The following is a 21,390-nucleotide window of genomic DNA, read 5'->3' as shown; positions in this document are numbered from 1 at the left end:
ATAACTTTGTCTGCTAGCTCTTTTTTTAATTCAGCAGGTTTCTGAAAGAATGGAAAGGCAAACAGCAAATGTTTCACAAGAACATGGTTTTAAAAAGAGAGCAAAGCCTCGTCTTCCTTATGAATGACCACAGCAGTCCCATTTATTTGCAGCATGTGCGCTAACAACAAAAAAGATGAAGCTTTTTGAGTGAAATAAATGGGCAGGCAATCTTTTAATCACATTAAATAGACGGATGTATGAGACCGTGTATCTCCTACAAAATGCAAATGTATTGTCTTCAGATGCGTAAAAGAAGGTGGTCTATACTGCACATTTCTTAGAACCAACTCCACTGACTTTGAATCGAGAGAGAGGTGTTGTGCTCAAGTCCTGCTTGCGGGTTTCCCACAGGCATCTGGTTGGTGGATGCAGGACCAGATGAGCCTTTGTCTTGGTCCAGCTGGGCTCCTCTTATGTTTATGAGGTAATGTTATATCCAGCATGCCATTCACACATGTTAACCCAGCACTTAATAATGCAACCATACAATAAATAGTAAATGTGCATATGTGAACTTTGTTTATAATTGTTTAAGAATTCACACACATAAAAAAAAAAGGTTCCTGGTCAGTTGTTTATCAAAGTCACTGTTCATTGTCTTCAAATAGGATTTCATCAACCTTCACATCATTTTCAGACACAGGGACCACGCCGCATACTTGTTCTTTGAAAGCCAAGGCAATTGTGTAAGGTTTTCCTCTGGGATGCTGTCTGCACCTTTCAAGGTATGCATCATAGTACCCCTTTCCTCTTCCCAGTCTGTTGCCAGTTTTGTCAAAACCAAGTCCTGGCATAAGGATGAGATCAAGACCCTCTGTTGAAGAGAAAATGTACGGTAAATATATTTCAGGTAAAACATTACTGACTTCATAAACCCAAAATTTTTTTCTATTTATCCAAGAACATTGGCATATATAATCTTGGGTTCCCCAGGCCCAAAGATTCTTTTTGTATCTGTGCATTTTTTTAAAAAAAAAAATCCAATATGTTTCTAAGATACTCTGTGCATTTCCTGCTTCAGTTTGTAATTCAGCTCCTGAGCTGCCCTGAATAAAAAGATCTGTGTTTTCCTATTCACTGAAATGGAGAATCTAAAAATGGCTATAACCTTTCCCCCTTTTGACCAAAGTGGGTTAAACTTAGAGATACAGAGCCCCTTCCAGAGTGAATTAAGCCTGCCAAATTGCAGCTAAATAGGTTTAGGGGCTTTCTGTGGGAAAGTTAAAGGTATTCACTTTTCCTCTATTATATTGGAGGAGGAGGCTGAGTGGTATATAATTCTTGCTTGGGCATTTTTTAAACCTTTGCAGCTGTACATCAGACCTTTCCATTCTGGTGGATATTTGTGTCCTATGTGTCAGTTTTGTATATCCTCAATCATAAGTCCCTTCCACACAATTTTTGTGATTTTTAAAAAAAAGAGTGTTTAAAATTTGCATTTAAATTCTAGGCACTTTGTACAGATTCTTTTCCTACAATATAAATTTTTGAATGGTTTCCAATGCATTTTCTGCTTATAACACCCACATATTTTATTTTCCCATAAAATATGACTTTTTAAACTAAACTGCAGCACAAAATTCAGAGAATGACATAAAAGCACGGCAGCTGCCTAATACAGAGCTAGACCATTGCTCCATCTTTATGTTAGCTCAGAGCTTGGAAAGTTCATTATAAAATGGAATTAGTTCCAGTTCACTCTCTCCAAAAAGGAACTACAGTAACTCCATTCCAGTTCAATTCATAATTTGTGGATGAATTATGAAGTCCATGTGGATGAATTATGAAGATCATGTGGGTGAATTGAATTGAACTGAATTAAAAATTGCCCTAAGTTCCACTGCAAGAGGAACTGATAGGCATTACTTTCAGGTGTAATTCAGAGATTTTTTAATTAATTCAGATTAACTGATCCAAGTTCATCTCAATCAGTGTGTTATCTAGATGGACCAGTGGTCAGACATGGTATAAGACCATGTTCCTATGATGCCAGCTGTGCACGCATCATCTAAAAATAACAGAGTATGTTTTTTAAAAAAAAACAACTCGTTTTTAATCGTGCAATTTTAATTTATTAATAAATCAACAGGTGAAACTCATACAACTGATGAAGATTTCTTTAATTAATTGGCAGTCCTAGATACATGCACCATAATTAACATTTCAATCACATAAAGGTAATGAGTGATTGATAAACAATGTCGTTGTAGAAACACCTAAAAAATCTCTTAAGGATGTTTTCCACGTTCCTGTTACATTGGTTTAACTATCTTTTTTTCTTTCTTGATTTTTTGTGTCTGGCAGCCAGGGTACTTTTATGATTGTTTCTGCTTTTACTGTTTGATTTTAATTCCTCCAAGCAGGTTCACATCCCTTTCTTTTTTAAATTATGAACTAGGATTGCTTGACAGCGGGTCCCTTTCCCCCTCCTCTCAAGCTTTTCACAGGTATAATTATTTTTGTAGTTGATCTATTATGCAATCAATAAGATGAAAACTCAGTTTGTGCATTTAATAATAATCAAGATTCTGTCCTCTCTCTCTCTCTCTCTCTCTCTCTCTCTCTCTCTCTCTTTACAGAAGAAAACCTCGGGTAACTGTACAACACTATAGCATTTTAACTATAGGCTGGCTAAATTGGACTGTAGCAAGAGGGATAAAAGGAGAACAAGATTAATTATAGATTGGGCCCCTGGCTGGGAGACCTCTAGATCCCAGCATATGTCTCTCAATGTCATCACAAGCAGACAGGATGAAAACATACTGGATAAGGGACCATTCCCTCAAATCTACTGTGGCCTTTGAAAGTTGAACTGATTTTGGCATCTTCCCATAATGCAGGGGTGGCTGGTGCCTGTTGGAACTGGTAGGGTGGAACGCAGGGAGAGCAATGGTAGGTGGAGCCAGAGCCAATGACAGGCAAAGCCAGAGCAAATGGCAGGCAGAGCCACCCTGGAATCAACTGCAAGAAGGTAGGCAGGCAGGCAGGCAGGCAGGAGTTGGTTGAAGGCAGACTGCGGTTGGTGGGCAGTGTTCCATCCGCCCTAATGGACCAGCCTTCACTGCTGTAATGTGTTGTATGGATTATGATTTGGGGATTATGGAGAGAGATATCATTTTTACTCTGCTTTATATGCTGTAACCTGACCTGGGTAAGAAATACAATTAATAATGATAATATAAAACTGAGGCCCCTTCCAGACTGGTGGTTTTCGCAGGGGTATTCTGCAGCAGGTCATTGAGGCAATAATAGTGCATTAGAGAGCCAGTGTGGTGTAGTGGTTAAGGTGTTGGACTACGACCTGGGAGACCAGGGTTCGAATCCCCACACAGCCATGAAGCTGTGACCTTGGGCCAGTCACTGCCTCTCAGCCTCAGAGGGAGGCAGTGGTAAACCTCCTCTGAATACCGCTTACCATGAAAACCCCTATTCATACGGTCGCCATAAGTCGGAATCGACTTTAAGGCAGTACATTTCAATGGTGGATTTATAGTGAATGGACCGTCCACACACCATTCCGCTTTATTCTGTGATGGTTCCAAAATGGTACATTATTGCCATGCAGGGGGACAACTCTTGCGCTAAAGCACAACAAAACTGGGACAACCCCCCGAAACATTTGTGGCATAAAAAGTTACAGGATCTCAGCAGGAAGCTATGGGATATGCACCTATTGGAAACGAAGCAGTATGCCCACCCTGAAACTTTTGCAGGGGCAAATAGTATTTGAAAGTAGGATTGTGTATAACTGTCCCAATGCCATCATGATCGCAAATCATTATGAATGCAAGTTAAAAGGTGTGTCTGGAGTGGCACTCAAGCGCAATCCTGACAAGAGAGAAGGAAGGGGGGCTTGTCAGCTTGGGAAGGTTGTGTTCACCCTGTTCTTGATGGGGTTGCATGCTTCCCCCCCCCCGGATTTAGTAGATCCCACTCTAATACTATAGGCATCATCAGGTGATGTCAGTGACACAGAGCCCAGGTTAGTGTGCCAGCTGCAGCCCCTTCTGAATATGCGCTAGGTGTGGGGAGCCGTTGGCCCTCCAGATGTTGATGAACTACAACTCTCATCAGCCCCAGCAAGCATGGCCAATGGCCAGGGATGATGGGAGCTGTAGTTCAGCAGCATCTGGGGGGCCAAAGGTTCCCCACATCCAACCTACACCTTGGCCATGGTTATCCATGCTCTAGTAACCTCCAGATTATGGCTGTATCTTGTAGATGGGGCTTCCTTTGAAGGCTGCTCAGAAACTGCAGTTAGTTCAAAACACAGCTACTAGGCTGCTAACTGGGGATGGTAAATAGAAATGCATCTTGCTGGTGCTTAAACTACTTCACTGGTTTCCTCTCTCTTTCCAAGTGAGAAGTCCAAAGCACCGGCACTTACTTTTAAAGCCATATTCAGTTTGGGACCTGAGGGATCACCTACTCCAGGCAGAGTCAACATGGTACCCTCCAGATGTTTTGGACTACAACTCCCATCAGGCCTAGCTAGCTTGGCTAACGGCCAGGGATGCTGGGAAGTGTGGACCAAAATGTCTGGAGGGCATCATATTGGCTACGACCAGCCTATTCCTTCACAAATCTATCCATTCACTAAACCAGGGGTCATCAACATTTGTGGCACCTTAGATACGTTTGAAAACTGGAGGAAGCAGCCCATCCACACACACATACCACCACAAAAGAATGCGTCTTTCAAGAGTAATTTAAGTGGAGGGAGGAAGAAAGAAGAAGGGATCCCATGCGTGCCAGGGAAGGCGTCAGTAGGCACATGTGCACACATGGATGCAGTGCTGGTGATCTCTGCACAGAAGTCATAATTGAATGCCTTCCTCTATCTGCTCCTGTCTTTTGAGGTAAGGTGGCTGATGGCTGGGAAAGGACTCCCAAGTTTCAAATGTTGTCACTGGGGAGGCTCACTTAACACCCATATTTCTATTCCTTCCATTCTAAGCCAAGACCTTTTAATTTTTTTTACAAGTCTTGTCATTTAATCTCAGTGATACTAGGTTATTTAACGCTGGAAATGGATCTGCTGTTTTTCATTCTGCCATTGTTAGGCATCCTGGAATTTGTAGCATTGAATGACAGAATAAAAAAAACTGTAAAATAAAACCAAACCATCCTATGAAAAAGCAGCCAATGATGGAGCTTGGCAAATCTCTCCCAAGAGGACATTCGTAGTCTAGGTCTCACTGTGGAAAAGGCCCTGTCTCACTGAATAGCAGACTTGGAAGGGACCTATAAGGCCATTGAGTCCAATCCCCTGCTCAATGCAGGAATCCATCTTAAAGCATATCCAACAGGTGGCCATCCAGCTGCCTCTTGGATGCCTCCAGTGTTGGACAGCCCACACCTCCCTAAGTAACTGGTTCCATTTTCGTACCGCTTTAACAGTTAGGAAGTTGTTCCTGATGTTCAGTTGAAATCTGGCTTCCTGTAACTTGAGCCCATTATTCCACATCCTGCACTCTGGGAAGATCAAGAAGAGATCCTTGCCCTCCTCTGTGCAACAACCTTTCAAGTACTTGAAGAGTGCTATAATCTCTCTCCCCTCCATCTTCTCAAGACCAAACATGTTCTTTCAGTCTCTCCTCCCCTTTGTTTCCAGTCCCCGGGTCATCCTTGTTGCCCTCCTCTGAACCTGTTCCAGTTTGTCTGTATACTTCTTAAAGGGCCGTCTCTTGCATCTAGGGCTCACTACTGAAACGGCCCTGTTTCTTGTATCCACCTGTCAAACATCTGACCGTGGTGCAACAATGAGCAGGGCTGCAGATGTCTCAAACTCGGATAGATGTATATGGGGGGTGGGTGGGAAACACAACTTCCTCACTGCCAAGTTGCTGTCTCTCCCTCTGTCTCCAGTGTGCAGAGGTCAGCGTGATTGCTTATACAACCAATATGGCACCACCCTTACACAACAGTGTGTATGTGGAAGTGTGTGTGCATATATATATCAGTAAAAACCTAAAGGGGGACCCCCCCCCAAAAAACCAAACCCACTAAGGACTTTGAGGTAAAGAAGACAACCATTTGGGAAGGGGGAAGGGGATAATCCAGAGGAGGGCTTACTGCAGGGGAAACTACTGTGGTACCTTTCAGATGATGATGTACTCCAACTGGGAGCTGGAGTTTAACAAGAGGGCACCACATTGGCTATCCCTGCCTCATGGCTAGGAACATGGGACAGGGCACGCCATGCTGCAATATTTTATTGGAAGTCCCACTTGCAGGGCTGGCACCAGGTATGACTGGGCCCGTGGGCACCAGCCTGCGCCAGGCCAGGCCCATGGCACTGTAGCCCAACACCTGCTCCCCCCCAATACAGATGGTGCAGGGTTAATAAGCCCACCTGCATGTCCCACCTACCTCTCGTGTTGTGTGAATGACGTGTGTGCATAGGGCGCATGCTTGCCATCAACCAAGATGGCGGCAGGAGAATCAGACCCTTAAAGAAGTCCCTGCCGCCATCTTGGGTGATGGCAGGCATGTGTACATGGCATTCACACTGATGGGAGAGGTAGGTGGGGCATGCGTGCGGGCTTACAGAAGCCTGCACTGTCTGTATTGGGGGGGTGCCTGGGAGCTCCCTCTCCACAATAGGGTTGGGTTGCAGGACCCAATGCTGCCGCAGATCTTGGAATGGGAATGCCACCCACCCACCCTAAGGAGGGACCCTTCAGGGGCCCCTCTGGGCTTCAGGGGTCCTTGGCCAGGGCCCAATCAGGTCCCTCTGGCACCAGCCCTGCCCACTTGTATTACTGTAATGTCCATCTTTGCAACAACACCATTTGCTGTTGTGTGTGTGTCCCTCAAACACAGTTGGTGCTTCTTTGGTGCAAAATAGCATTTCAGGAAAAAAATTGTGTGCAAAAGAGGAAGTAATAGCCCCCCCCCCAAGAAAAAATGTGAAGATGTTAGGTTGGATTCTCAGCTTGAATGGCATATTTACACTATACCCCGTGCTCAGAAATTGAGGTTTTGCTGGCCATCTTGCTTTCAGACGTTGATTCATGCCTCTGCCAGGGAGAACAAGGGAACCGGCTGCCATCCCTGAACTGCTGCCAAGCTTAAAGGCAACCAATGTGCAGATCTGCTATTTTTGTTCCGATATGGAGTAGGAATCGCCAAGGGGACATTTGAAACAAATGAGCCTGCGGCAGTTGTGCAGCCCTTTGGAACGAGCCTCATCATCTTACTTGTTAGTTTTTACAGAGGAGAGAAACTCCAGGAACTTTATTCCTTAGGGGATGATGTAGTAGCAAAAGCATTTTACTTTATTACAAAAAGAAAGACAGCCTGTTTCTAACACTCCTGATGTCTATGTGTACACCACTATTGTACCAGCTGTATAGGGATATAGGAAGCTATTTGCCTGTCTAGCCTAATATTGTCTACTCAGATAGGCAGCTGCTCTCCAACATCTGAGGCAGAATTCTGTTTCTCATCATCTGGTGCCTAAGATCCTTTTTAGCAGGACATTTATTTATTTGCTTACATTTATATCCCATCTTTTATCATAGAAACTATCCAGGCACTGACCAGACCCAGACCTGCTTAACTTCAGTAAGGTGGTCAATCTCACATGCCTTCAGACATACCCTGAGATGCTGGCATGTGCTCTGTCACTGAGATCTGCTTCCTTCCTGTGTGTAGACCAGGGGTGGACACTCCGTGGCTCTCCAGATGTTGCTGGACTACATCTCCCATCATCCCTGACCATGAGCTGTGTTGGCTGAGACTGATGGGAGCTGTAGTTCAGCAGCATCTGGAGAGCTACGGAGTGGCCACTCCTGGTGTAGACCATGGGTCATATACCATATTATTTATTTTATTTTATTTATTTATTATTTGATTTATATCCTGCCCTTCCTCCCAGCAGGAGCCCAGGGCGGCACACAAAAGCACTAAAAACATTAAAACATCATAAAAACAAACTTTAAAACACATTAAAACAAAACACCTTCAAAAATGTTACTTAAAAAAATATTAGACCTACTCAGAGTGGAATCACTGAAATTAAGTTACTGATGTCCATTAATTTCAATAGCTTATCTAAGCTTGGATACAACCCCATTTTGCTACCTCCTAAGAATCTTAGCTTTAATTTTTAAAAGGCCAAGATTCTGGCCTTTATGGCTGCAAATATTTGATTGAAAAAGTGTGCAGGCCAGACATTCTGAGATCTCAAGAAGACAGAAGAGATGTTTAAACAGGGACCTTTTCTGTGAGTGGCTCCCACATGGCTGGGTAAAATAGTTAAATGACTGAACATTACTATTACTACTACTATTACTACAACAACTACTAGGGGCTCTGTCCCTGCTCGCTTCGCTTGCCAACCCCATGCCTGCACAGGCCACTGAAGCTCCCCCCCTTCTCTCCTGCCCTCATGCAGGTCGCTGAAGCTCCCCCTTCCCCATGTGGTTCGCTGAAGCTCCTCTTTCCTCCCTGCCCCCATACTGGTCACCACAACTCCCCCCTTCACCCACCTGCATCACCAAAGCTCCCCCTTCATTGAAGCTCCCACTTTCCCTCCCCCTGTGGGGTGCCAAACCTGCTCACCCTCAGGCCTGGCCTATTGTTCAGCATTCTGTTTGGTCATGACAGCATGAGGGCTTACATTTTTCTATATATATACAATTTATCATCATCATCATCATCTGCCTTTCCTCCCAGAAGGAGCCCAGGACAGTAATACTGCAGCATCCTACCAGGATTCTTTCACAAACACACAGTGCATATAAAATCATGCGAGTTGGAAGGTACCTGAGAGGTCATCTAGGCCAACCCCTTGTTCAATATAGAATCTGCAATACAGTATGCAATTACAGCATCCCTGATGGATGGTCGCCCAGCCTCTGCTTAAGTACTTCCAGTGAAGGGGAGCCCACCACTTCCAGGGACAGTCTGTCCCACTGTCTTACCATCAGGACGTTTCTCCTAAATCTGCTTCTCTGCAATTTTCTACCCATTGGTTCTAATCACTGAGCATTACTCTAGCCATGTGCCAGAGCTGCTCACAGAAGAGTGGGTCCTGCATGACAGGGATAATTACTGGCCTGAACAATTAAAATAGATATTATCATTCCCAAATCATTGGCTGCACACCAGTAAGACCCCAACAGCCCAAGGTTTTGAAACAGTGCCAACTTAAGGGACTAATATTCTTTCCAGCAAGGGGATTTTCTGCACAAGAATTTAACAGCAAGTTTGATTGTATTCATTTAAGGTTCGACTGGCAATGGGGGTCTGCTGTTGTAAATTGTCACTGTGCTTATCTTGTATACATCTGACTTTGCACAGAACCATCATAGCCTCACTGTTCATATTTCTCTCTCTCTCATGCAGTCTCTCATGCTGCTAATTTCAAGACTGCATAACTGCAATGCACTTTGCGTGGGGCTTCCCTTGAGCTTGGTTCGCAAACCGCAGTTAGTGCAGAGTGCTGTAGTACGACTGCTGACAGCAGTGACATTCCCAGCATATTACACCTCTGCTGAGAGATCTGCACTGGCTGCCGATTTGTTGCTCGGCCAAATTCAAGGTGTTACTGTTAGCAGAGCTTGGAAAAGTTACTTTTTTTGAACTACAACTCCCATCAGTCCAATCCAGTGGCCATGCTGACTGGAGCTGATGGGAGTTGTAGTTCAAAAAAGTAACTTTTCCAAGCTCTGACTGTTAATGTATAAACCTGTCAACAATTTGGGACAAGTTCACTTGAAGGGTTGCATTACCCCATATATGCTCTCTCGGCTGCTTTGATCTGAGGAACGGGCACTTTTTCACTCGCAAGGAATCGATCCTTTGACGTGGCAACATCTACTCTCTGGAACTCCATGCTCATCAATATAAAGGCACGCAGAGCTTGGAAAAGTTACTTTTTTGAACTACAACTCCCATCAGCCCCAGCCAGCATGGCCACTGGATTGGGCTGATGGGAGTTGTAGTTCAAAAAAGTAACTTTTCCAAGCTCTGCACCTTCCCTGTGCTTCTTTCTGTGTCTGCTGAAAACTTCTTTGTTTAGGCAAGCTTACCCAGACATGCAATTTTATTATTTATATTTGTTCACAAACAGATGGTTTTAATTATATTTTGATACATTTCATAATCTACTTTTCTAAAAGTTTTATTTTCCTTGTAAATATTTTATGTTGTTTTATGTAAACTGGCTATAGGATTTTGTTGATTAAGTGGTATATAAATCTTTTCAATTAATTAAATATATCTTCTGTCTAGCTGATAACACTTCATACATCTGATAAAGTGAGCCTTAGTTCACAAATGCTTATGCCACCATAAAACTCGTTAGGCTTTAAGGTGCCACAAAACTCTTCACTATATGTGTGTGTTCTCTTAAATAATAATAATAAATTTTATTTCTAGGCCGCCTATCTGGCCGTGTCAGCGGCCACTCTAGGCGGCGTACAAAATCAAGTAAAATACAACATATAAAATACACATATAACCCAAGAACTTTGATATAAAATTAAACTAAAACCACCTACAGCTATAGCCGATGAAATTAGGCTACCCCAGGGATCTTGTAGGCCTGCCTGAATAGCCAGGTTTTCAAGGCTTGGCGAAAACTTGGCAGGGAGGGGGCATGGCGAAGATCATAAGGGAGAGAGTTCCAGACGGTGGGGGCCACAATTGAAAATGCCCTCTCTCTGGTCCGCACCAGCCTGGCTGTTTTCACTGGTGGGACCGAGAGAAGGTCTTGAGTGGCTGATCTCGTCAGGCGGCATATTTGTTGATGCTGGAGGCGCTCCTTCAGATAAACTGGGCCGAGGCTGTTTAGGGCTTTAAAGGTTAATACCAACACCTTGAATTGGGCCCGGTAAACAACTGGTAACCAGTGTAGATCTTCTAACACCGGAGTGATGTGATCACGGCGACGGCTGTACTTAATCAGACGTGCCGCCGCGTTCTGTACCAGCTGTAACTTCCGGACCGTTTTCAAGGGTAACCCAACGTAGAGCACATTACAGTAGTCTAAGCGAGAGGAGACCAGGGCATGCACCACCCGTGGGAGAAGACGGACAGGAAGGTAGGGTCCAGACAGGTGCTGGCAATGTAATGCTGATACATGTGATATGGGCATGTCCTGTGGTGTTGTCGTTTTGATCAGAAATAGTTGTCCATAATAATTTTGTTTTGGAAAAATCTTTGATATTTGCAGATGTTCACAATTTTTAAATTATATTCCTGTGCTGTGGGGGCTAACAGATAAGAAACGTGGATCTTGCAAGCCCTTATGGTTTCAAGGTTGGAAGGATAAACATCCACCATCCATCACTTAATGGCCTGAAGATCTTACAGCCCTTTCTACATTTGAACATATTTACTATATACTTTGGAAAGTTGTTCATTTGTTCGCCATGCATTTCATTATCAAAGTTTGCATGACAGTTCCTGAGATTAAGGAGCTATTTTTCATCTATTTTTGGTTATAAACAATTGGATGCCATTTTGAATTGAGATGGTGGACTGAACCTTTCAAAACTGCACTGATTTTTTGGTTTCTTAGAATTCCTGAGCAACGCTGGCTACGAGGCTGCTACTATCTTATAATCATCAATCTCGTATTGGATATATATTTTGACTTATGGACTGCTTATATTAATTTACATGTTTAAATTAGGATTGATGGATTATTCTTATTGTTAATGTGATCTGATGTTGTTTCTTTATATTTGCAATAAAAAATAAAAAGCGAAGACTAGCTCTCTCCCCATCTCTTCCCTTCCCTTCACCCCCCACCTCAACCTTTTTGTTTAATGTCTTCAGTCTGGAGTAAATTGCTTCCCCTCACTTAATTATTTCAGGCTTCTGACTGGGAGATGCAATTTATTTGTACATTGGTATCAATGCAGTTGGATGGGTGGTGTATGTGTAATTACTGCCAGGGCTTCCTCACAGCTCCTGCCAAAGCTTTTGTGTTTATCTGATTAAAAAAACATGGAAAGAAAATAAACATAAATATATTCTTTGTCAAGTAGGAATGGAGCCCAGATCCACAATATCCTTAACAAGGACTAAACATTCCAATATGCATTTTGTTAATCTTGTAAATTAGGAGCAGGGGAACATTTTCAGCTGTAGGGCCACATTCCTTCTGTAGGTACCCTTCCAGTGGCCACGTGCCAGTTGAGGGCTACTACATGCCAGAGGAGGGCTACTACATGCCAGAGGCAACAAATGGGCAGAGCAATGGATGCGACTCATTACTGTCTGTACTTTTCTACATTTCCTTTCCTTTCGACATCACTGTTTACAGTCCTCTCCCCAACATATGTAGCCAAAGAAGAAGCATTATCAGAGTTTAAGGGCATATTCCAGACAGGCAAAAACACGCAAAGAGGGTGCAAAGGAGGGGTGTGTCTCAGGAGGGTGTGTAGCCTGGGAAAACCCCAAGGGCCATACAGAGAGGCCTGGAGGGGCACAGTTGGCCCAAAAGCCTGCAGCTCCCCAACCCTGCTGTTAAGGTCAACAACTGGTCCCAGGCTATGGTCTGAAGGCACCTAAGGCCAGCTCAGGGTCAGGTCTGGTCAGTGCCTGGATGGGAGACTGCCTGGCTCCTTCGGTTTCAATCATGAAAAGAAAGGGGGGTATAAATGTAATAAATAAATAAATAAACTTCTGGCTGCGTTAGAGTCACTTCCAGGAAGACTGCATGCCAGGGTATTTCTCAGGGGCTGCCAGGTCTGTTTTTTGACCTGTGAGCAGCCCATTTTCATCCAAACTGGTTACTATAAAAACCTATAATATTAAGAATTTGGTGCCTCAGATTGCTCGTTTTTCCCTTCCCTCACTATCCTTTTTTCCTTTTGTGTCATTTCTTTTAGACTGTAAGCCTGAGGAGAGGTATTATGTTACTTTTATTGATTTGTAACCTCATTTGAAATGAGGTGTTGGAGGAGAGCTGTGTGGATACCATGGACGTTGGGTGTTAGAACAAGTTAAACCAGAACTGTCACTAGAAGCTGAAATGATGAAACTGAGGTTATCATACTTTGGACACATCATGAAAAGACATGATTCACTAGAAAAGACAATAATGCTGGAAAAAACAGAAGGGAGTAGAAAAAGAGGAAGGCCAATCAAGAGATGGATTGATTCCATAAAGGAAGGCACAGCCCTGAACTTACAAGATCTGAACAGGGTGGTTCACGACAGATGGTCTTGGAGGTCGCTGATTCATAGGGCCGCCATAAGTCGTAATCAACTTGAAGGCATACAACAACAACAAAACCTGCTCTGAGAGTTTTTTTCCAGCTGAAGAGCAGGGTATACATGCTTTGAATGCATGCATGAATGAATAACTAACTAACTAACTCATTCATCAGGGGAACCTTCTTGACCAATATGTTTTTAAACAATCTAACCAATTACCCATCCAATGCATGCCTACTCAGAAGTAAGATCCACTAAATTCAGTGCTGTATACTTGAAATATTGGAGCAAGGTATCAGAGGCAAACATATAGTTAGTAGGGCAAACTAGGCATTGCAGGACTTTGTGATTAAATAAGTGTGCAAATATAGCCTTAAATTAATAGAATTCTGAATAAATATTGAAACAGTACTTTGGAGGTTAAAAACGAATAAGGCCTGTAAGAAAATAAATCCTCAGAGTCTGCAAATGAGAAGCACATTTTCTCCCCAAATTTGCATCATGCATATAGACCACAAATTGTCGAACATTCAATTCAAATATATGCTTTTGCTCCAGCTCTGTCTCAGAGGCACATATTTGGTTTGAAATAACCACCCAACAGAATGGCACACACTGATACACTGAGATGTCATCTATGCCAAGAGCTCACCCCATCAAGTATAATGGCACAAAAGCAAGTTAAATCTCTCTGCCTTGCTATCTCAAAAAGAAAGCATCCACCTATCACAAACAAAGCAACAGTAATGGATTGGGCAAAGCAATCCCCTTTGCTGGGGACACAGTAATGAAATACAGCTACTCAAAACCATTCCATCTGCAGCTTCCAGCTTTTATTTTAATGTATATATTGCTTCTATGTTAAGTTGCTTTTTGTACTTTGAATTTTTCAAAGGTTCTTCTGGGAAGCTGTCTTATACCAGATCAGAATGTCTGTCCATGTAGTCCTGTCCAGTATTGTTTATTCAAGGTCTGGAGAACCTGATTTTCTCCAAATTTTTTTTGGACTCCAGCTCCCATCTGCCCCAGCCAACAGAGTCAATGATCAGGGATGATGGGAGTTATAGTCCAACAACATCTGGAGGGGCACAAGTTCTACTTCCCTCGTCTTCTCTGACTGTCAGCGGCCCTCCAGGGTCTCAGGCAGAAGTCTTTCCCATCACTGTTCAGCAGGAGCTTAGTGGTAGAGCATCTGATTTGCATGCAGAAGGCCCCAGATTCAATCCTTGGCATCTCCAGGGAGGGGCTGGGAAAGATTCCCTGCCTGAAACTCTGGAGAGCCACTGCCAGTCAGTGTAGACAGTAATGGGCTAGATGGACCAATGGTGTGACTCTGTATAAGGCAGCTTCCTACATTCCTAGGAGGGGAAAACTGGGTGGAATTCTTACAGGTGGGATGCAGGCTTTTTGTCACACTTGCCTTACTTGTGGGATGACCAAGGAGTGTTTGTGAATGTCATTTCTCTCATTGTACAAATCATCTCTTCTGTGGTCTGGGTTCTGCAGCCTTCCCAGGTGCCCGGACTTCAATTAAAGCCCAAGGGATGACATAATGAAGTAAGTCCTCCCATGGTCCGTCCCCCCCGCAGATCAGGAAGCACAGGCAGCTAGGGAGGCTGCAGAGTGCTGGAGAAATGCTTCCAGGAAATAAAAGCACATGCCTCACCCTTGACCACCTCCCAGCAGTAAGGTACGGTCAAAGCACCCAAACTCACCAGAATTCTAAGAAAATTCTAAAGAAATTCTCCTGTGCCTTGAGAAGGAGGTAGAAAAATGGAAACAGGAGAGGAAAACTTTCCAGAAATTGGAGAACAAATGTCAATGTAGCACTAGTCCAGAGTGCTTCACATGCATGATCTTGTTGTAATCTCTTCAACAACCTTATAAAGTAGTTCACCTGGCTCTAGTTAATTAGTTATCAATATTTATATACCATTTAAGTTAAAAATCTCTAAGCGGTTTACATAAAATAGTATAAAGTATTCAATTAAAAAAGCAATAAAAACTTACTTTAAAACAGTAAATATAATAAAATTATCAAAATATAGACAAAAATCAACAGATTTTAAAAAGAAATGTACATTATAAGATTACATGTTTGGGTAGGCTGGCCTAAACAAAAATGATTTCAGCAGGCATTGAAAAATGTACAACAAAGTTATATCAAGGGGCAGGGAGTTCCAGAGAGTAGATAATGCTAAACTTAAGAATTTGTTCCTTGCAAGGGTGGAATGAATATAAGAGTGCCAATCCTGCAGACTGAAGCAGCCAAATGGGTGCATATAGGGAAAGATGACCCTTCCAATCAACTGGTCGCATGCTGTTGAGGATTTGACATGGAATAGTAACACTTTGAATTTGACCTAGTCACAAATTGGCCCCACATTGCAGATGTGCTGAAGTTGAGAGAAAGTGGCTAGTGATGATGGGGAACCTTTTCCAGACTGAGGGCCACATTCCCTTCTGGGCAAGCTTCTGGGGGCCAGATGCTAGTGGGGAACAGGACCAGAGGGAAAAGTGAGTGGAGTAATTAACCAAAACTTTGCCTCTGTACAGTAGGCTAGTTTCTACGCAAACTCACATGACCCTCACTATCTTCCACCCAGACAAGTGAGAGGCATTATCAGAGTTGAAAAACGCATTCCAGGCAGTCAAAAACACTCAAGGAGGGTGTCAAGTACAGCCAGTGAGGGGTGTGGCCTAGGGAGGGATAGAGAACCCTGGAGGGCTGCACTTGGCCCCTGGGCCTGAGGTACCCTACCCCCATTGTGAATTCATTCTGGAGGTGACATTCAAATAGGGAGACCTCCAGATTCATAGCCCAGGCTCCTAGCCACAGAGCTAGGAAGCTGCCTTGTACAGTGTCAGACCATTGATCCATCTAGCTCAGTATTGCCTACACTGACTGGCAGCAGCAGCTCCCCAGGATTTCAGGCAGGGTTCTTTCCCAGACCTGCCTGGAGATGCCAGTGATGGAACCTGGGACCTTCTGCTTGCAAAACAGATGCTCTGCCACTGAGCTACGGCCCTTCCCCAAAGGGTACCCCGACTCTCTAATAAATGTCATGAGCACTGACGATGTTTCTTGTGCTGCACTGGAGAAGCGTGACCCTCCCTTGGGTGTTTCAGTAATCAGTCTTTCCAAAAAAGGGCGACATCAGCAGAACCTGCAAGCAGGCTCCAGCCAGGCCACACAGCCCTGTCCCTCTCTTCCTCTGTGTCAGAGATCCGTGTCAGCATGAAACACTCGTCTCCCCAGCCCACGTTTGCCCTTCTGAGGCATGCAAAAGTATTACTCTCCCCAGGATGGCCGTAAGCCATTGAGATTTAAGACAGAGGAGTGCCAATAATTCTTCATCTAAAAGAGGCAAAGACTGTGTACACACCATATATTTAAAGCACATCCCATCCCTGCAAGAATCCGGGGAACTGCAGTTTACCCTGAAAAGCACTACAGTTCCCAGCACTGTTAACAAACTACAGTTCCCAGGATCCTTTGGCAGAGGGAATGTGCTTTAAGTATACTGTACTATGTGTTTGCAGCCTCAGGATTCTTTGACGGGGGAAATGTGCTTTAAATACATGGCGTGTTCACAGCCAAAGTCGAGGCATATGCTAACAATTATATTTCCTGCAGTTTCTGCTTCATTCAGGTGAGTTAGAATTTGATAGGACTTGTCCAATTTTCTCCTCCTTTCTCCCTTCCTTTCTTCCCTCTATTTCCCCACACACAGGAAGCTTCACCTGCAACCATGTCCACTTCAAGGCAAAGACGATGAAGTGGAAGGCATAATGTTCCCTGTGGCTGGAAAAATATTTTCAGACCGACAGGATGCTCACAACTCAGGAACATCCAACGAAGCTGAATGTTGGAAGATCGAGGGCAGACAAAAGAAACTACTACGTCATGCAGCACAAAGTTAAACTATGGATTTTGCTCCCAGAAGAGGTAATAATGGCTACCAGCTTGGACTGCTTCAAAAAAGGACTAGACAAATTCCCAGAGGCAGCGTCCACTAACCCTGATGGCTGTGTCCTACCTCCACTGTTGGAGGCAGTATGCTTCTGGATTTCAGTTGCTGGAAACTGCAGGAGGGGGGAGTGCTGCTGTGCTCAGGTCCTGTTTGTGTGCTTCCCATAATGGGCACCTGGCTGGCCACAGTGAGAACAGGACGCTAGACTAGACAGGCCACTGACCCGATCCAGGAGGGCTGTTCTTATGTTATGTTCTTACAAGTCATCAGTCTAGGGCCCATACATACTGATCAGGGTGGGGGAGTTGCATAGCCACCACTGAAAGTCCTTTGACCCTGTTGGAGTGTCCTACATAAACACTGTTATCAATAAACAAGTGGATCCTGTTCATTATTCCAACCAGTCCCTCCCCCACATCCCCCACCCTTCCTGGGTTTTAACCCAAACAGCCTGTCCGCTTTCCACACGCTCTAAGCAAGTTCAGTCCGCAGAGAGCTGTTTTGGAGGGGGGTGGATACACTGGCGGTCCAGTCCACGCTACAATAAAATCTTGGATTTCTCCACTGATTTTTGTGTGTACCTCCAACCCAGAGGATGTTTAAAAAGAGCTTCTCAGTGTGAACCAGGAAATAGCTTGTCTAGACAAGATGGTTCTCTCTACACTTGTTATACCTATGTCTCTCTCCCTCCATGCTCTTTTCCAGGACACTCCATTCCTCCTCCCCCAACCTGGCTTTCAGTTTTGTTCCTCTCAACGGTCAGCCTGCATTCTGTACCAACCAAGCACACACAGTCCTCATTGGTCATGTTTTGGGAGATTCTTTGCACTTCTTCAAACATCAGGGTTTCCCCAGACCTTCTGATGGCTCCCTCCTGTGCATGGGTGGTGCAGTTTTGGCTATATAAGCACAAACGCTCGGAAATTTGAGATTTATTCATATAGATTAAAAAATCCCAAACCACAAAATAACCGTGTGTCTTATCAGTTTACAGTCATCAGCACAAATTCCACCTAGCAGCACTGAGAAGCTGTGAACATGTAGAATCAAAGCACAATAATATGCCTGTCTCGGAATATTACTTTCTGCAATATCACCTCGGTGCCAATTCAGCAACTTGCCTGACAGTAAACTCGCAAGCAAATCACCTCCAAAACAGACAGCTGAAGACAAAAGCTATTCTTTTCTTCTCCGTTTAGTGCAAAAACACTCATTCCAAGAAAACGAGAATGGAAAGGCTAGGTGAATTTAAATAATTTTTAGCAAGTGTGGGGTAGGGTGGAATGAGGTGGCAGAGGGTTCCTCCCCCCTTTTCTTTTTCTTACACACACACACACACACACAGAGCAAGCCATAATGTAGGGTCATTCCCAGGGCCATTCTGTCTCAGGAATGTGATGGAGCACACAAGTCACAGGTTGAAATGGTGACAAGCGTTGGTTTTTTTTGAAGCAAAGGGTTGAAAGTAAAGGAATAAGAAACCTTGGCTACCTTGTATTTGAAGGTTAGACACACACTTCTTAAAATTTGCCAGGCCTCCAAATATCACCCCCTTTCATGGGAGGGATATTTGGCCCAGCTTGATTTGATACCCTTGTCTGTCTCTCCAATTTGGATTACATAAGAAAAGCCCTGCTGGATCAAACCAAAAGGGCTTGTCTGTTAACAGGAACACTCAACCAGATGCTTCTGGGAAGCAGGGCAGGAAGGTTACAGACCCTTCCTCACTGTTTTGCTCCCAACACCTGACTGTTAAAAGTATACTGCCCCTGAATATGGAGGTTCAGTTTAGCTCTCATAGCTGTTGACAGAGCTACATTCCCCCATTAAATCTGTCTAGTCCTTTCGAAAGCCTCTAGCTAGCGGCCATCCCTGTGCCTTGTAGGTTTATTATATGCGGCATGGGGACGTGCTTTGTATTGTCTGCCCCAATTCTATCGCCAATCAATTTTGCTGAGTGGCTCCGAGTTCGAGCATTATGAGAGAGGGAAGAAAGTCTCACCAAAGCATTCACCATCTCATCGGCCTCTGCCTTGTTGTTGTGATCCCCCGCACACACTACCCCGCAAGTGTTGTTTTTTACACTCACAGGCTGTCTTAAGGAAAATGAGCTTGCACGTACCAATGCTGCCTTCAGACTTCCCTAGGAATATCTGATTTCTCCTGTATGTGACTGCAACGACTGAGCAAGATTTTAATTACACCGAACAAGGGGGAAAGTGTCTCTCAATCTCACTACTAAATCAACAGAATAATGACACCTGCTGGCCAAGGGAAGTTTTTGCAGGGGGAGAATAATCTGCCTACTGGCTGCCGGAGTTCTATCTAGTCCTCACTGCCCATGTTCCAGTAAGACAGAGCCATTTCACACAGAGCAAACCTGGGTCTCTCATTAATTCAGCATTTTCCCACCAACTCAGCCAATTTTAGTTTCCTGGCACACGTCCCTGTATCATATACACGACTGCAAACCTTTCTTATTTTTAGGTGTACACATAAAGTTATACATCTAAAGTGCAATATGCAAATAAGCTTACAGACTAACAAACTGGTGTGACTACAACAAATTCTCACTGGGTACTGCGGATGTAGTAGAAATGTATGGGGCTGTAGTCAGTCTTCTCTGTCCACTAGCACAAGGGCTTGTGCACCAGCAAAAGGGCGAGTTTTAATGTTGCGCAACATAGGAATCAAAGGCAACAGCTTGCACTAGCAGACACTCACAACAGACTGAAATCTATTGTGCAACTAAGCTAAAAACAACCAGCTTAGCCACTCTCTTGCACAACAATGTTCCACTGGCACAAAACATTTCACCACTTGAACAAGTGAAACACTAACTTCAGCTTAGCGCTACAACCCATGGTTTTGTTTTTTCACCCAGATCCCTCTTCTCTGTTCATATGGCTCATGAGGAGGAAAGCATCTGTTTCCGGTTTTGAAACTAACCACAGTACCCTTTTATGTGCAAACTCAAGGAACTGTGGTTAGTTTAAACCAGGGCTGGGAACTTTTTCAGTCCAAAAGTCACATTCTTTCAAAGGCAACCTTCGAAGAGCCATACATCAGTGGTGGCTAAGGCCAGAGACAAAACTTGGCACAGCAATGGATGCAACACTTACATGCCGGCCATGCAAAACTCAGAGATTTACACAAACACATTTATCTAGCCAGGCAATCGAGAAGAATTATCACACTTCAAGGACACAGTCTAAGCAGCCAAAGCATTTGAGCATAGCCAGTGAGAGGCAGTCTGGGGAGAGTTATGACAACCACATAGAGAGGCCTGTCGGGCCATATCCAGCCCCTGAGCCTCCCACCTCTGGTTTAAACCAAGGATGGGAAAACCTGTGGTCCTCCAGATATCCTCTAGTGCACCACCCCTGGTTTAAACTATGATCCATAAACAAACCAGGGTGATCCCTGCTTGCACGAAGGAAAAAGGGGCTTTGTGCAGGTGCACGCCCAAAAATTGTGCATATCTCAGCTCACTAAACCAGGGGTTATGTCCAATGGTGAAGGTAAGGCTTCTGTCAGCGGAATGAGGTGGGAAGCAATTTTTGATGATCCTCCTCCTCTGTGCTGCAGCTTCCCGGGCCTTCCTAAATCTGCTCCAGAGGGTCAGGGGATACTCCTGAGCAGATTTAGGGAGGCTGTTGGGGGGCTGCAGGAGGGAGTGTGAAGTTGAAAATTGCTTCCCTCCTCATCACACTGACAGAAGTCTGAATCAACTGAGTGACACACCAGCGGATACAACACAAGGATTTGGATTGTGCGGATCAGGCCATTGTTTTCTATGGAGCTTACTCCCATGCCAATGTGTATAGGATTGTATCCCTTACCTGGGAGGAAGCCCTTGAAGTTCACAGAGAGCTTATCTCTGAGTAGACATGCATAGGATTCCCCCTATTACATATTAAACAGGCGCTGTCTCTGTTGTCTTTTTGGTACCTACTGAAGACCTTCCTCTTCCAACAAGCCTTTTACGTCCAGACCTGAATTGGAACTTTTTTTTAATATAAGGAATAGTTTTTAAATGTTTGTACAGTAGGGCCCCGCTTACCGGCGCTTCACTTCCCGGCATTCCGCTAATGCGGCGGCTTTCATTCCCGGTTTTAAAGCCGATTTTGGGGCATTTTGCAGCATTTTTGCGTGACACGCCCCATTATACTCAATGGGGTTCCGCTTTACAGCG

General features: G+C 44.2%; 1 protein-coding gene across 1 annotated transcript in view; it reads right to left on the bottom strand.

Moving 5' to 3' along the window:
- Positions 1-535: 535 nt before the first annotated feature.
- Positions 536-21,390, bottom strand: part of MTHFS (methenyltetrahydrofolate synthetase) — a 40,946-nt gene continuing 20,091 nt past the window's right edge. Inside the window, exon 3 of the mRNA XM_061595023.1 lies at positions 536-856. Within this exon, the coding sequence (XP_061451007.1) occupies positions 627-856 (230 nt within the window). The 3' untranslated portion in view covers positions 536-626. The remainder of the gene's footprint in view (positions 857-21,390) is intronic.

This window comes from Rhineura floridana, chromosome 14, assembly GCF_030035675.1.
Source record: "Rhineura floridana isolate rRhiFlo1 chromosome 14, rRhiFlo1.hap2, whole genome shotgun sequence".
Lineage (NCBI taxonomy): Eukaryota > Metazoa > Chordata > Lepidosauria > Squamata > Rhineuridae > Rhineura > Rhineura floridana.
This window is presented reverse-complemented; position numbering and strand designations above follow the sequence as displayed.